This window comes from Podarcis filfolensis, assembly GCF_964270895.1.
Source record: "Podarcis filfolensis genome assembly, chromosome: 2".
Taxonomy (NCBI): domain Eukaryota; kingdom Metazoa; phylum Chordata; class Lepidosauria; order Squamata; family Lacertidae; genus Podarcis; species Podarcis filfolensis.
Window position 1 is genome coordinate 111,181,314 of NC_139605.1, and position 16,782 is coordinate 111,198,095.

At 47.1% G+C, this 16,782-nt stretch overlaps 2 protein-coding genes across 3 annotated transcripts in view; both read right to left on the bottom strand.

The window, feature by feature from the left end:
* Positions 1-10,462, bottom strand: part of SLC39A5 (solute carrier family 39 member 5) — a 39,200-nt gene extending 28,738 nt beyond the window's left edge. The window contains exon 1 of the mRNA XM_083599254.1: positions 10,204-10,462. The gene's annotated coding sequence lies outside the window, so the exon portion shown is untranslated. The remainder of the gene's footprint in view (positions 1-10,203) is intronic.
* Positions 10,463-11,565: 1,103 nt separating this feature from the next.
* The window catches only part of LOC310755855 (inactive dipeptidyl peptidase 10-like), a 56,806-nt gene continuing 51,589 nt past the window's right edge, over positions 11,566-16,782 (bottom strand). For both annotated transcript variants that reach the window (XM_083599223.1, XM_083599222.1), the window contains 2 exons: positions 13,712-13,785; positions 11,566-12,110 (listed from right to left, as the gene is read on the bottom strand). In XM_083599223.1, the coding sequence (XP_083455349.1) occupies positions 11,976-12,110; positions 13,712-13,785 (209 nt within the window). In that variant the 3' untranslated portion in view covers positions 11,566-11,975. The remainder of the gene's footprint in view (positions 12,111-13,711; positions 13,786-16,782) is intronic.

Genomic DNA, 16,782 nt, shown 5'->3' on the forward strand with positions numbered 1-16,782 from the left:
CTTTTGAACTGCTAGGTTGGCAGGAGCAGGGACCGAGCAATGGGAGCTCACCCCGTCGCGGGGATTCAAACCGCTGACCTTCTGATCGGCAAGCCCTAGGCTCTGTGGTTTAACCCACAGCGCCACCCGCTACACTACACTACCCCAAACCAGCTCTCTCCATCTAATACAGCATATATTAGCACCAGCCAATTTGAAGAATCCTAGAATAGCAGATTTGAAAGGTACCCTACTAGTTGCCTAGTCTAATCCATCCTGTTCAGAGAAACTACAGCATCCCTGACCATAGGCCACTCACCCTCTGCTTAAATACCACCAAGCAAAGGACAGTCTACAACCTCCTGAGGCAATCTGTCTCATTGTTAAATAGCTTTCAGCATGAGGGTGTTTCTCCTAAGGCTTAGCCGAAATCTGTGTCTGCCGCAATTCCCAGCCACTGTTTCCGGTCCTGCCCCTTGAAGCAACTGAGCAAGTCTGCACTTTCTTCTGAATAGAAAAAAGCCCCTTTTTCATATAATTGTTGAATTCTGATGGGAGGGTGTTCCCCAGAGTGGGCGCCTCTGCCTGGTTCCCTGTAACTTCGGGCTGCCATATTTCAAAAGGTGAAAATTAAGTTTTTGAGCTATTTTTAAGAAACAAAACTAGGCTTCCAACATGTGTTTCCATGCGTCCAGATTTTCCCAGACACTTCAACGATTTCTGCCTGAACACTGCTTCCGACTGCCATAATTCCGTTATGCCTGGGAAATTTCTGACGTATACCAACCTTGCTGTAACAACTTTTTGCAGTGAGGGAACCTCCGGAAAGCCCTCAGAATCGCACCTCTGGTGAGCATGTCATACCAGTTTGAGGGTCTGCCTGCCTCTTCCTGCTCTTTTAGATGCAGCACCCATTTTGTTCCACGCCACACTCCCTGTGACAGAAGTTTTGTGACCAGTGGCTATGGCACTTCCTCAAAATTCCTTGTGTGCCCTCTGGTTGGCTACTGTAAGCCTTAAAAGCATACTAAGAGCCCTGAGAGATTAGGCCAAGGGCTCTCCTGGTTCAGCTTTCTATTCCCACATGACCAATCAGATGCCTGTAGGAAGCACATGAGCATGTAAGGAGCACATGAGCACAATGGTCCTCTCCTACACACAACCCCTAGCAGGGCTACCCTGCCTCTCATACGGACAGCAACATGTAGCCATAATGACTGCAGCCTTATTTTCCACGAATCTGCATCCATTCCTTGCTTGTGCAGAGCCGGCCCACCCATGAGGCAAGATGAAGCGCCCGCCTCAGGCGGCAGAAGAGGAAGAGACGGCACTCTGCCCATCCACCCATCTGCTTCCACCACCCAGAGGGAGGTGTTCTGGCCACCTCCGGGTGGAGAAGCTGAGCAAGAGGCAAAATTTGAGGAGTGCCTTGGCTGCTGCCAAATTCGGCAAGAGCCAGGGCATGGCACGGCAGGGGTCAGGAAGCAACCATCTCGGTTTCACCCTAGGTGGCGAAACAGGACAGGTTGCCCCTGCCTGAGAACACCTGATTTCCTAATTTGCAAACAGAATGCTGGACTAGATTAATCTCTGTTTTGATGCTCCCCGTCTGTTTCTTATGCCCTCCAGGGTGTTTTGTGTGGAATCAGGCGGATTCCCTACTCTTCAAGAGAAAGATAACAACTGTTAGAGAGGGGCAGGAGTACAACTTGTTCTTGATAGATAGTTTTGCAAGCCAGGTTGTTTTATTTGGGAGAAGTTAATAGTTGACCCAGCCGGGCAGAAACTCAGAAATGGCGAGCTCCTTTCCTTGCCAAGCAGGATGTATTAAAGGTCAGTTTCTGGATACAGCAGAATGTGAACACATAGTACCAAGAGAAAAGAGAGGTTCTGGGGAACCGGGGAACCAGTGAGTCCATTTCCCAGAGCTGTTGCAGATTAGTTTGGCAATATGTGCCCCCACTCTCAGATTATTTGCACACATTCAACAATGCGATTAAAGGATCACCTAGCTAACTGGAAATCTCTTTGTGCCCATGCTGAGGGAAATTATTTTACACAATGTCTAAAACAATGTTAACAGAAAAGCCAAGAGTAAATAAGGTGTCAGGAAGATGTGGGGGTTTCCCAAATAAGAGCTTTGCAGCTAGAACTGAATATTGCAGGACTAGTGCTATAATGAGGGACACGGGTGGCGCTGTGGGTTAAACCACAGAGCCTAGGACTTGCCGATCAGAAGGTCGGTGGTTCAAATTCCCGTGTAGGGGTGAGCTCCCGTTGCTCAGTCCCTGCTCCTGCCAACCTAGCAGTTCGAAAGCACACCAGTGCAAGTAGATAAATAGGTACCACTCCAGCGGGAAGGTAAATGGCGTTTCCGTGCGCTGCTCTGGTTCACCAGAAGCGGCTTAGTCATGCTGGCCACATGACCCGGAAGCTGTACGCCGGCTCTCTCGGCCAATAAAGCGAGATGAGCGTGCAACCCCAGAGTCATCCGCGACTGGACCTAATGGTCAGCAGTCCTTTACCTTTAGTGCTATAATGAGGCACGTTGCATGCATGTAATACATTTAAATCACATGACTTCCCCCAAAGAATCCTAGGAACTGTAGTTTGCTAAGGGTGCTGGAGGGGGTCATACCATATATGCCACCATCTCCTTCAAGGCAACGGGCATTACCTCATCCTTCGACACTGCATTCTGACAACACAGTCAATACCCTCTGGCTAGATTGTAGGAGTTAGGACGGGCAAGGTCTAAATGGCATGTGGTTGGCCTTACCATTGCAAGCATCTTGCCTCCATCCTCGGGTCTCAAATGTGGAAACTGATCTCATAAAACCAGACCAGGCAGTGAACTGGACAGCTCCTCTGAATTTGGATCAAATATGGCAGAGATGCCCAACAGGTCGATCGCAATCTACTGGTAGATCCCCAGGAGGTTTTGGTAGAACGTGGTCGATTGCTGGGTCCCTTTTCCTTAGCGTTGCTAAAATCAATTCCAGCCCTGCCCCCTTGCCCCACCCTCAATTGTTGCACAACCTGCAGAACGGAAGATGGAGTTTACTGAGTGAGGCTGTTTGTTTCCCCAGCGATTTGTTGGTGAGTGGTTGTTCCTCATTTACCCCCAAAACTCTTAAAATTGGGGCTTTCCTCCTCCCTAATAAAAGCTCAATAACTTTGACCTGAACCCCCCCCCAAAACGGGGCTTTTCTTCCCCAAAAAAGGTCAACAACTTTGACCTGAACCCCCCAAAAACGGGGGTAGATCACTGCCAGTTTTTAATTCTGTAAGTAGATCCCAGTCTCTTGGGAATTGGCCACACCTGAAATATGGCATCCGACTTAGTGGAGAGTTGAAGGACATTATCCTCAAAGAGCCTTGCACACTTATCGCTGCAGCTGTTCAAGCACTCCAGCTTCCCATTGACTGAGGCCAAAGACTGCAGATCCTTAACAATTTTGGGTTGTTACTTTGCTGCCTTCACCACCATGTGGGAGGCACAAATATCTGATCTTTGCGATGAGTTTTCCACCATTCACGCTCTAACCATCTCCAATGTCAGAAGATCTTTGGAAAACTGGGGGGTATTGCAGGGTATGCAACTTCAGAGAAATCAGGAGCAACTGTCCCACTCGCCCTTCTAATCTCACCATTTCACAGTGAGGCCAGGGCTTCTTTCGCAGTTCCGCTCATCAGAAAAGGAACCCCTATCCCTCCAGAGAGACAAAGCCACCACCAGTACTCAGAACATCTCCAGAAAATGGCCTGGCTGTGGCAATTGTCCCAGGGTTCTCCAAAATAACCCCTGAGATGGCCTCCATACAAGATTTCAGCATGGAAAGTATTAACCACCAGCGTTTGGGTTAGGGGAGGGCGATGCCACACCATAAAAAACAAGTCCATGTTGAGAATTTTGTCTGACTATCCCTGCAATTGGAAGGACGCGGGTGGCGCTGTGGGTTAAGCCACAGAGCCTAGGGCTTGCCGATCAGAAGGTCAGCGGTTTGAATCCCCGCAACGGGGTGAGCTCCCGTTGCTCGGTCCCTGCTCCTGCCCACCTAGCAGTTTGAAAGCACGTCAAAGTGCAAGTAGATAAATAGGTACCACTCCGGCAGGAAGGTAAACGGTGTTTCCGTGCGCTGCTCTGGTTCGCCAGAAGCGGCTTAGTCATGCTGGGCACATGACCTAGAAGCTGTACGCCGGCTCCCTCGGCCAATAAAGCGAGATGAGCGCCGCAACGCCAGAGTCGGTCACGACTGGACCTAATGGTCAGGGGTCCCTTTACCCTTTACCTATCCCTGCAATGTGGAGACTAAGAGATGGACAGCGGAGATGGACCTGAAGTTCTCTCTGCCCTTTCTCTGTTTGGTGTTGGGGCTGTAATCGTCAATCTCAGTTATTACTTATGTAATTTCATAAAATTTATATGCCTCTTGATTGTTGTTGTTGTTTAGTCGTCTTAGTTGTGTTCGACTCTCCGTGACCCCATGAACCAGTGCATGCCTTGGAAACTCACACTTTCTTCTCAAAGCTGCTCCTTTTTTATGTCCACAGAGTTTTCTCGGCAAAATACTGGAGTGGTTTGCCAGGTCCTTCTCCAGGTGGATTACATTTGGTCTAAACTCTTGGCTATGACCTGTCCATCTTGGGTGGCCCTGCACGGCATAGCTCATAGCGTCTTGTAGTTACTGAAATCCCTTCTCCACGACCAGGCAGTGATCCATGAAGGGGCTCTTGATTGTAGGAAACCTCAAATTGGTTTGATTTTGAATTAAAGTTTTGTTGATTATTGATGATAATTTTTAAACGTATAAATTAAAAGTGGGGGGGGGGGCAGTAAAAACAATTCAAATCTCAGGCCATAATAAACGACATGGAGTTTGGAAACGGAAGCTTTCCACTTTAGAGGCATTGTAAAATCAGCAATTCCTCCTGTCTTTCATAAGATCAAAAACCAAATCCTGGGTCTTTGCTCCCTAAGAAAAACAACTATTCAGCCAGCACAGCAGGAGGTCCAAATCCAAAAAGTACCCAAAACTGCCAATACCAAAGTTTGTCAGTTTGACCTCTGCTTTTATATTAGTACTTCCACACAAGAAGGCCAACATTAGGAAATACCATATGACTGTAGAGGAGAACTAGTAGAATTTGAGAATTCTGGTAGCAATGGGGCGATAGAAAGCCTATATTAACTGCCTAACTCCTGTAACGATATGATGAAGCTGTCCGAGTAAAAATGACAAAGGAGACTTGTGCAAGTTGTGACCTTTAGCCATGTCTGATGGTCCACATAGGGGTCAGTAAGCTTTCTATTTTTGCTGACCAGGTGGGTCTGACCAAAAAAGGAAGTGCGTTGTTAAGCCCAGGATAGGGTGTAATGTATAGCTAAAGGGCTGCATTTAATATAGGGGGCCACAAGCTGTGCATGCCAGTTCTAAATATCATGGCTATTGAAATTTACTCAGAGTCGAGAGTGGATTTCATGCTCTTTATTCAGCTCATAGTAGTGAGGAATGAAAGTTCCCCCAAAATATCTGCTTTATATACTTTATTTACACAACGGGCCGCACGTGATTGGCTAATTCCGGGATTCTCCCGTGGGCCAATCAGGTTGCGGATTCACTTCCACCTGGAGCTGGATTGGGTGGCTTCTGCGGACCAATCATACTGCTGCATTGTTCTAGGACCAATCAGACTGCTGCATTTTGGATCCTATTGTTCTAGGACCAATCAGACTGCTGCCTTTTGGATCCTATTCAACTCAGTACATAACAGCTATATATTGGAGGCAATACACCTCTTCTATATGCTAGTTGCTGGGAATCTCAAGTGAAGAGAGTTTTGTCGTGATCATGTCCTGTTTACAGGCTTCCCATGGGCATCTTGCTGGCCACTGAGGAAAGATAATAATAATAATAATAAATTTTTATTTATATCCCGCCCTCCCCAGCCGAAGCCGGGCTCAGGGCGGCTAACAACAATAAAATAAGACAACATTTTAAAAATGTTTGACCCAGCAGAATTCCTTTTAACAATTTAAATCAGGGTGCCTCCAAACTGTCTCTGTTTTGCTTTTATCCATGGTTTTTTTGGGGCGGGGGTCACATTACAGTTATACCTTGGATCTCAAACGCCTTGGCTCCCAAACAAATTGGCCCCTGAACGGTCGAAACCCGGAAGTGAAGGTTCCTGTTTTCTAACGTTCTTTTGGAAGCCGAATGTCTGACGGTGCTTCCGGGGCTTCTGATTGGCTGCAGGAGCTTCCTGCAGCCAATCAGAAGCTGCGCTTTGGTTTCTGAACGTTTTGGAAGTCGAATGGACCTCCAGAACGGATTCCGTTTGACTTCCAAGGTACGACTGTATTACAAAAGAACAGTACTCTCCCTTAGTCACCCTCCCCACTTCCCTCCCTCCCTCCAGCCTTATGCACTGTTTTGCGAGACAAATTCAAGCACAGACCAGAACTTTAGGTTTGTGCAGTTAATGTGGATTAAAGGGTTCTGTTGCCCGGGTGCAACAAATCCACTTGCAAATAGAAATGAACTTAAATTTTATTTTTTTGCAGTTAAGAAAGTGACTGGGAAACACATTGATAAGTGTGGAACCAGGGGTGCCAACTTGAATAAAAATATGGGGGAGGGCAGGTAAGCCCCATCCAACATAATCAAACACATGACGTGTCACACACACAAACACCATTTGAATGGCAATGACCATCAGCTTTGGGGGGACTCTGGCCCCCTCAAATATTTTAGAGGGTGCTGAAGGGACCTTGGCCCCTAGGAATTGCCTCCTATGTGTGGAACAAACAAATGGAAGAGGCATAAATGACCCACAAGCAAATCAGGGTAACTGCTCATTTTCATACAACCACCTAGCAAACATATCAGAACGGAAGCTCAGTTAAGACCAGATACAAGGCCTCTCCATTGAGTATTCATCCTGACTTGCATGGCGGATTACATAATTAAATCTGGTCTTTATTTGTTCCGATTTGTTTACAGGATAGTTACACGACAATGAGCATACGGCTCATGCAGGCCTCATACGTATCACTTGGACCCACCAAGCCGTAACAGCATTTGGGAAGCTTTTAAAAAAATATTATTGAGCAGATGGCTGGTTGGCGAATACCAGCTGATCCATGTATGATTGTGAGTCACTTGGAAAACATTGCTGAAGCTTTTGATACAGAACTGTTGACAAACTTACTTCACTGCTGCAAAAAATTAATGCGTTAGATTATAGGAGAAGAGCTCCTTTCCCCCTCATTGCATGATTTTGTAGGATTTGTAGGAAAATAACGAAGTAAGGGGCAAACAACATGTGAATGCAACAAACTCCATTGAATTTGTATAAAGTGGTGGCGGGGAGCAACACAGCAAATGGGATTGTTGAAACCTTCCCCTGCTCACCCTTTCTGCAGAATGCCCACTCTACCTGCCACATCAAATCACCAAGCTATATATGTTGTTGTTTAGCCGTTTAGTCATGTCCGACTCTTTGTGACCCCATGGACCAGAGCACGCCAGGCACTCCTGTCTTCCACTGCCTCCCGCAGTTTGGTCAAACTCATGCTGGTAGCTTCGAGAACACTATCCAACCATCTCATCCTCTGTCGTCCCCTTCTCCTTGTGCCCTCCCATCTTTCCCAACATCAGGGAGTCTTCTCTTCTCATGAGGTGGCCAAAGTATTGGAGCCTCAGCTTCAGGATCTGTCCTTCCAGTGAGCACTCAGGGCTGATTTCCTTCAGAATGGATAGGTTTGATCTTCTTGCAGTCCATGGAACTCTCAAGAGTCTCCTCCAGCACCATAATTCAAAAGCGTCAATTCTTCGGCGATCAGCCTTCTTTATGGTCCAGCTCTCACTTCCATACATCACTACTGGGAAAACCATAGCTTTTACTATATGGACCTTTGTTGGCAAGGTGATGTCTCTGCTTTTTAAGATGTTGTCTAGGTTTGTCATTGCCTCATATTCATATATATTTCCTCTAAGGAGCTCAAGGCAGCATACATGGAGGTGCCCTCCAAATTTGATCCTCACAACAGCCCTGTGAGGTAGGTCACACAGAGAGTTGGTAACTGGACTCAAGGTCAGTGGCGTAGCGTGGGGGTGCAGGGGGGCCCGGCTGCACCGGGCGCAACATCTGGGGGGGGCGCGCTCGCACTCGCAGCTCTCTGCCCCTACTTGGCTCACTCACTCTCTCTCACTGCAGTGCTGGTTGTGCGAATCCGATCCGAGCCGCCGGGTCACCACCCACTGTGGAGGGAGGGGGTGCCAGGCGTGTGGTGCGGTGCGGAGAGAGAGAGAGGGACTATCTTGCCTTGCCCCGGGTGCTGACAACCCACGCTACGCCACTGCTCAAGGTCACCAAAAACCAAGCAACAACCTGCATTATAAGACATGCATCATGTTAACACCCGTCTTTATGGCCTAGTTTACACATACAAGTTTGCACACACCTGAATGGGCCACCACAGCTCAAACCCAACACTTTCCCAACAGTTTAGTTGCCGTAATCAGCAGCCAGGCACTGAGGCCTCATGCAGAAAAATCAGCTGTTTTGCACTTGATAACTGGTCGCTGAATGGGTGAAATAACTCCTTTGAATAGTGTTGGCTGAGAGGATATGAAAGTTGAGAAAGTAAGAAGAGTGCAGTAAAAAGAAAAGTCCATCTACTCCTGCATTCTGTCTCCCCCAATGTGATAAATCAGAGATATTGGGTTTGTGGATCAACACATGCACATTGGCAAAGATGTAGAGGCGGGAGGATGAGAGCAACACAGAAAAGAGTTTAACACAGGTGACGATTTTATTAGCTACTGCTTCCATGACCTGGGGAAGAAACACTGGTTTTCCAATCAGTGAGGGTGTATATGATTTGGTAGCTTCGAACAAATATAGCCAAGATCAGCCAGAAAACCACAAACCACTTGGTGGGGTGGGTGGGAGATATCAGCCCCTACCACTCCCCCACTGCAAAAACAAACCCCAAACCCTTAGCCGAAAATGATTACACCAGGAGAGACCAGAGAAAAGTAATATGTGCAAACCTAAGGCTGAAACGGCACTAATTCAAAAACCTCAACATACAAGTTCTTTTTGTCTTCCAAGCTGGAAAGTTCATGCAATTGATTAGTTTTCCTAGCATCTCTCTTTCCCTTGTACGTGGGGATCAGAAGCTTGAGGGTTGCATTTTATTTTACTTTAAGGAACTTAAAACCCACATCCCCTAAATCCAGGGCAGCTCTCAGGAAGAAATGTCAAAGAAGAGCAAGAGCTTCTTTTCCAATGGGTCCCCCTCGGATCTGAATGCAATAAAAGGAAATCGAGAGGGTAACATGGAGCGCAAGGAGCTCCCATACCTTTGTAGGGTAGGGAAAGCCGGAAGGTGCTATTTATTTATTTATTTATTTATTTTTATTATTATTTGAGAAGCAAAGCAGCTAGTAAGCCTGATCTTTACTGACATCTGCCAATTATGATATGAGAAATTGTACTCTCTGGAAATCTATTTTCTACCTAACAATTGAAAGTAACATGCAGAAAACAGCATTTCTAGAGAAATCAAAGACTGGAACTGAGGGAAGTCGGGGGGTGGGGTGGGTGGATTCTGTGGGGGGAAGGAGGGGGAGTGAGGAAAAATGGGGGGGGCAAGGATGATATGTTTTTGGATAATATGTCTTGTTATAATTTTGAATAATAAAAAAATTAATTAAAATTAATTAATAAACAAAGAAAAGAAAGTTACAACCCCCACCTTTGTTTGCAGAGACAGGATCCACTGCAAGGATCACCAAATATAAAGGGTGCCATGAAGATGCAATGGGTGAGGTTATCAGTTTGGGGCAGATGTCCCACAAAGGGTTCTGAGAATAAAAACAATTTATTCTTTATACCTCACCCATCTGGTTGGGTGGCCCCGGGAAAACCTAATGGGGCATTCATTCGACAGAATGGTTCCTCTTCTGACATCTATAATGATAAGCCACACCTGCATGGATTGAATGGAGCTGTGGTTTGGAATTCCTCCTAAAAGAAATGGCATTTGTTTCTAAAATGCCAGTTTGCAGGGATGACTTTAAGAAATCTCCTTTGGGTTCCCCCCAAAGAAAAGTCGTGTATCCTGAGCAAATTTTGGGATGGCTGCACGTGTGTGTTTGGAGGATGGGCAAGTGGAGCCTGCAGCCTGCGGAAGATTTAAACTCGACAAGTTACCTTGTTTTGTCAGCTTCTCAGGTGGTTGGGAAGGCCAGGTGTTGTCGCTCCTGGTGCTCGAAGGTCTGGCTGCCTGAATAGCTGCAAGGGTCAAAGGTCGCTGGGGCTCTATCCAACTGCTGCTCGATGGACCTGGGAGTGGCAAACAGGAGGCAGGCAGCCCGGGGACCAAGGAGGAGTTTGGAAAGTCAAGAGGCTGTCTGGGAATTGATGGCTACAGCTCAAGGGTGCAGGAAAAATAAAAGGCTGAATGCAAAATGCCAGGTTGCCATCCCTCTGCAACCCCCAGCCTTTGTGCCTTTCCCTTGTGCCTGCCGTAGGGGAAAAGTTTTGAGATAACAGATGGTGTGCACATTATACATTTAAAATACAAAATCTCCTGCAAAAAATCCCCAATTTGCTGAGGGCGGTGGGAATTGTAGTTCTGAGAGGGGGAATCTACAGTTCCCATTATTATTCTATTTTAGGAAACTGTGTGCTTTAATTGATTTTAATTTGAAAGTACAGTGGTACCTCAGGTTACATATGCTTCAGGTTACACACTCCACTAAGCCAGAAATAGTGCTTCAGGTTAAGAACTTTGCTTCAAGATAAGAACAGAAATCGTGCTCCGGTGGCGCAGTGGCAGCAGGAGGCCCCATTAGCTAAAGTGGTGCTTCAGATTAAGAAGTTTCAGGTTAAGTACAGACCTCTGGAACGAATTAAGTACTTAACCCGAGGTACCACTGTATGGTTGTGTACATGGTCAAAGTGGCAGGAAAAACTTTGCAAAAGCTACTTTACCAAAGGCACAAGGAGAAGGGGACGACAGAGGACGAGATGGTTGGATAGTGTTCTTGAAGCTACGAACATGAATTTGACCAAACTGCAGGAGGCAATGGAAGACAGGAGTGCCTGGCGTGCTCTGGTCCATGGGGTCACGAAGAGTCGGACACGACTAAATGACTAAACAACAACAACAACAAATCTAGCGAGTTCATGGAGGAAGCAGGGTTTCAATTGAGGACATTCCTGGCTTACAGTTCAGGCAACAACTACACAATATAGCTCGGGTGGTTAGAGCAGGGTGCTGATAATGGGGTGGTTGCATATTCCTGCATTGCTGGGGTTGGAATAGATGATTCTCAGGGTGCCTTCCAGCTGTACAATTCCTTGATTCTATGATTCTACTGCTTCTCCACAATTGTGGAAACTTTGGGGGAAAGAACTGTGAAGGATCTTTAACAAAACTGCTGGTCCTTGCAGGGCTGTATATACTCTTTGCTGACAAAAGACTGGGTGGGAGGGGAGGAAGGAATAGCAATTCTGCAGCAAAGGAGCCCAAATTTTTCTCTGTTGCAATAAAAGCTCACACGACGGGAGTGACTTTGAATAGGTTTGCTTACATTTCATAGCTCGTTATGCTTCTCTGCTACTCTTTTGCATGGGCAAAGGGAATATGTAAGGCATATGGAATAAATACCCACCATCCCTTGAACACTAGAAGTCCCTCCCCCTGGCTGTGGGATTCGCATGCACACGCATACATTTTAAAAAACTGTCTTCGCAGTCCCAAGGGGTGGAAACGCGTTGGGGATCTTTAAGTAAAAGCAGGGGTCCTTAGGAGGACGTGACCGGCAGTGCCAAACAATGTGCTTAATGCAGAACACACACAAAGTGCAGGTCCGTGGGATGTGCAAAAGTGCTGCCGTGAGTTGCCAGCGCAGCAAAGAAAAGGGCAAGTGAAATCAGCAGCAGCTGGCGATCCTCAGTGTCCCTCACTGGAAAAAACACTACGGGTCCTCATCTTCCTCAGAAAACAGGTGTGCATGCTTCGTATCCTCAAAGCAGCTCTGAAAGAAGGAGAAGAGCCTCTGGCTGAGGTGGCGCTGGCTGAACTCGAAAGTGTGGCCTTCATCAGGGTAGATCTGGGGAACAGACACCACAAGGTTAGGGATGTTTCCTTTTTTATTCTAAAGCACCATCAGTTTGGCATGGCGCTTTAACACAATAGCAGAGGGCCCTTACACTCTGGAATATTTTCTTGCACTCCTGGGTAGGCACACATGGAAAACAACATCCAGTTATTTTTTTCATTCTGCATTCGCAATTTGTGCTCATCACGGCATCCCAGCATTTGTACACTGTTGTTTTTGTTGCTTCTTGTCCTTATTAGCAACTTATTTTTCTTTCTTGCTTTTACAAAAAAGTAAACTCAAAGCAACTCGCAATACATTCGTACCCCGGAAGTCGAACAGAATCCGTTCCAGAAGTCTGTTCGACTTCCAAAACGTTCGGAAAACCAAGGCACGGCTTCCGATTGGCTGCGGGAATCTCCCGCAGCCAATCGGAACCCGCGGAGGACATTCGGGTTCCAAAGTATGCTTGCAAACCGGAAAACTCACTTCTGGGTTTGCGGCGTTCGGGAGCCAAAATGTTTGACTCGCAAGGCGTTTGACTTCCAAGGTACGACTGTACCAAAAAATAAAAAAATATCCATTTAAATCTGAAATAAAAGCATAGAATGTTAATATACATAAAAGTACCACCATCCTCTGGAAAAAAAACATCCAAATTGGATCAGAAGCACCACACAATGCTGCCAAACCCCACTTCTCAACAGCTGCTCCAGAAAGATGCTTTAATCAATGCCGCCTGGAGATCAAGGAGAATTAACAGGAACACACGCCCCCGTCTCTCTTCCAACAAAGGTACCGTATTTTTTGCTCTAAAAGACTCACTTTTTCCCTCCTAAAAAGTAAGGGGAAATGTGTGTGCATCTTATGGAGCGAATGCAGGCTGCGCCGCTATCCCAGAAGCCAGAACAGCAAGAGGGATTGCTGCTTTCACTGCGCAGCGATCCCTCTTGCTGTTCTGGCTTCTGAGATTCAGAATATTTTTTCCCCCTTGTTTTCCTCCTCCAAAAACTAGGTGCGTCTTGTGGTCTGGTGCGTCTTATAGAGCGAAAAATACGGTAATCAGACAGGGCGACCTGTACCGTTTCCACCTGAAACTGTTTAGGGTTGGTCAGATTGCTTAATTTCCAATCAGTTTTTCCTGAAATCCCTCCTGAAATCCCGTAACTTTTTATTATCGCTAATGTTTCAGTGTGGGGGGTTGCCCGGCTTTCATTGCATCACAGTGCAGGAGTGCCCCTCCACACAGCGATAATGAAGCAATGTTGTAGAAACGTCACAAAACATCTTAATAAGGCAGAATGATGCATGGAGGGTTCAGCATAAAATCAACTCCACTTCAGCATAATTGCAGAACACACTCGCAAAAAAAGAAAAATCCACACCAGTCTGGTGGGGCACAAAGAGCAGCTCCTCACTGCCAGAAACCTGGTCCCTCTTTCCTAATCCATCCTACCTGACGAAGTGTATCTGACGAAGTGTGCATGCACACGAAAGCTCATACCATACCAAGAACTAACTTAGTTGGTCTTTAAGGTGCTACTGGAAAGAAAAAAATTTTTTTGTTTTGACTATGGCAGACCAACACGGCTACCTATCTGTAACCATCCTACCTGGGTAGTGTAGTTAGAATCAGCAGCTAGAAGCCGGATAAGAAGTTCAGCTGTATGCTGGAAATGCACTGTGGCTGCCAGAGGAAAGAGGGAGAATGTGAGACAATGGCTAGCACATCTGATTGGCGTCCGTCTGTCTCTCTGTAGGCTCCCTTCTGAATGGTCAATTAGGAGTAAGAGAAACTGGCGACAAGAAGGGGTGGCTTTGGCATATGGAAAAACCAGTTCTAGGATGGATGGAGCCATCTGTCATGGATGCGTTATAAGAATTCTAAGGTCTCAAATATAAATTAAATGTTCATAAATGTACAAGGCAAACACATACATAAGTATATAAACCACGTGTCTGAAATAGTACAGGAGAACAATCTTGAAGCCCTTTTGACTCTCCCAGTGACCTCAAATATTCCTCTGCAGTAAGGGAGGGAAATGGAGAAAGCCTTCCCATTGCCTTTTCAGTTGCAAATCCTATCTTAAGGGATTATTTGTGTATGAATAGGGTGAGTCTTTGACCTGGATTCAGGAATTGAAGTATTTACCATCACAAAAGAATGGCCAGGCTGCCCAGGTAAAGCAATCAGTGACCATTAACAGATATCCTGGCAGACAGGATTTCTGCTGTAGACCGCCTCCTTCTGGTAATGTATGTAAGATGGAGGGTGATCTTGGGCTACAGGGTGGGCAATTTCAAAAGTCTATATAAGGGCTTGTGCACTATTGTTCAGGGTTCTCCTCCCTCCTGCATGTGGCGAGTGGGGACCCTGTTGCAACGGTTTAATAAAGATCAGGCTTACTAACTGCTTTGCTTCTCAATATACTCTGGTTGGTCTCTGTTATTTTCTCCTACTGATAGGGAACCCATTTAAGGACTTTATACTGGCTCTTGGACACCCCATAAGGGGAAAAGGAGCAGGTTTTTTCTTATAACAAATGCCTTAGCTGAGATTCCTACATTGCAGGGGGTTGACCCTAGGAGTCCCTTCCAACTCTGTTATCATTCCCAGAGAGAAAGACCAGTTAACTAGGGGTGGGAAACCTGGGCCTGAGTCTAATTTCATGCGTAAAGGTAAAGGGGACCATTAGGTCCAGTTGCGGACGACTCTGGGGTTGCGGTGCTCATCTCGCTTTACTGGCTGAGGGAGCCGGCATACAGCTTCCGGGTCATGTGGCCAGCATGACTAAGCCGCTTCTGGCGAACCAGAGCAGCACAGGGAAATGCCATTTACCTTCCCACCAGAGCGGTAGCTATTTATCTACTTGCACTTTGACGTGCTTTCGAACTGCTAGGTGGGCAGGAGCAGGGACCGAACAACGGGAGCTCACCCCGTGGCAGGGATTCGGACCACCGACCTTCTGATCGGCAAGTCCTAGGCTCAGTGGTTTAACCCACAGCGCCACTCGCGTCCCTTAATTTCATGCATACCTTGGGCTAATTTCACAAGGGTGTCAAAGTGGGGGTGGGGGAACATAAGGGGAAATGATGTGGCTGAGAGAGAAAAAGGGGTGACACAGAGAAGGAGACACACATGCACACAGGGGTGCCCTACTCACTTTTGGCTCTGGCCCCAACCACTGCCAATGTGCGGCCCATAGCTGTCAAGTGTCCCTTATTTGAAGGGACAGTCCCTTATTCCAGAGCCATGTCCCGCTGCTGTCCCTTATTGATGGATGTCCCTTAAATGATGTTCCTTAAATTTCAAAGGAAGCAGCTCCTCTCCCTCCCTCCCTGCCGGCCAGGGAGGCTCCAACTGTGTTGCTTGGCTGTGTTGCTCGCCCAATAAGAAGTCTAAGAACGACTGGGGGGTGGAGCTTGCATGCCTTGTGTGTGGCTAGTTAATGCAAGCTGAGGGGGTTTTTGAATGCTGGACGCCATTTTGTTGCACGTGCTGCTGCAAACTTTGCAGTGCAAAGTCAGGCTGGGGAGCTATCTTAAGTTGAGGCTGCATAGGCCTTGTGGTGCATGTGATTCAGATTCTATTCAGTTGAACCTCTGGTTACAAAGTTGGTTGGACAGTGTTCTTGTAGCTACCAGCATGAGTTTGACCAGACTGCAGGAGGACAGGAAGACTCGAGTGCCTGGAACAGGTGAGGCTGCAGGTCCCTTATTTTGGCTGCTGGTCCCTTATTTTCAAATCTGTAAGTTGACAGCTATGGTGCGGCCCCCCTTTACAGTGGTACCTCGGGTTACAGACGCTTCAGGTTACAGACTCCGCTAACCCAGAAATAGTACTTTGTGTTAAGAACTTTGCTTCAGGATGAGAACAGAAATTGTGCAGCGGCGGCGCAGCGGCAGCAGGAGGCCCCATTAGCTAAAGTGGTGCTTCCGGTTAAGAACAGTTTCAGGTTAAGAACGGACCTCCGGAATTAATTAAGTTCTTAACCCGAGGTACCACTGTAGTCCTCAGTGCATTGTGTGGGGAATCCCTCCTGCTGCTTCTCCTTCACCTCCCCACTCCAGCGGCAGGAACAAGGGGAAAGAACAATGGCTTCTACTGCCCGTGCTCTTTCCCTGTGGGCAGATGCAAAGACTGGACCCAAAGGAAGAGGACATAGACAAATGGGCAGAAAAGAACAGTGAAGAGGTAAGCCAACTCAGGGAGGGAACCCACTAAGGGCATTGCTCCCAAGGGGGAAAGATGGGAAAGGTGGTAGAACATCTGCTTTGAACACAGAAGGTAAAGGTAAAGGTCCCCTGGATGGTTAAGTCCAGTCAAAGGTAACTATGGGGTTGCTGCGCTCATCTCGCTTTCAGGCCGAGGGAGCTGGCATTTGTCCACAGACAACTTTCCGGTTCATGTGGCCAGCATGACTAAACACTTCTGGTGCAATGGAACACCGTGATGGAACCCAGAGCGCACGGAAACGTCATTTACCTTCCCGCCACAGCAATACCTATTTATCTACTTGCACTGGCATACTTTCGAACTGCTAGGTTGGCAGGAGCTGGGACAGAGCAACGGGAGCTCACCCCATTGCGGGGATTCGAACCGCCGACCTTCCAATCAGCTAGCTCAAGAGGCTCAGTGGTTTAGACCACAGTGCCAGCATCTCCAGGTAGGAGAGTCCTCTGT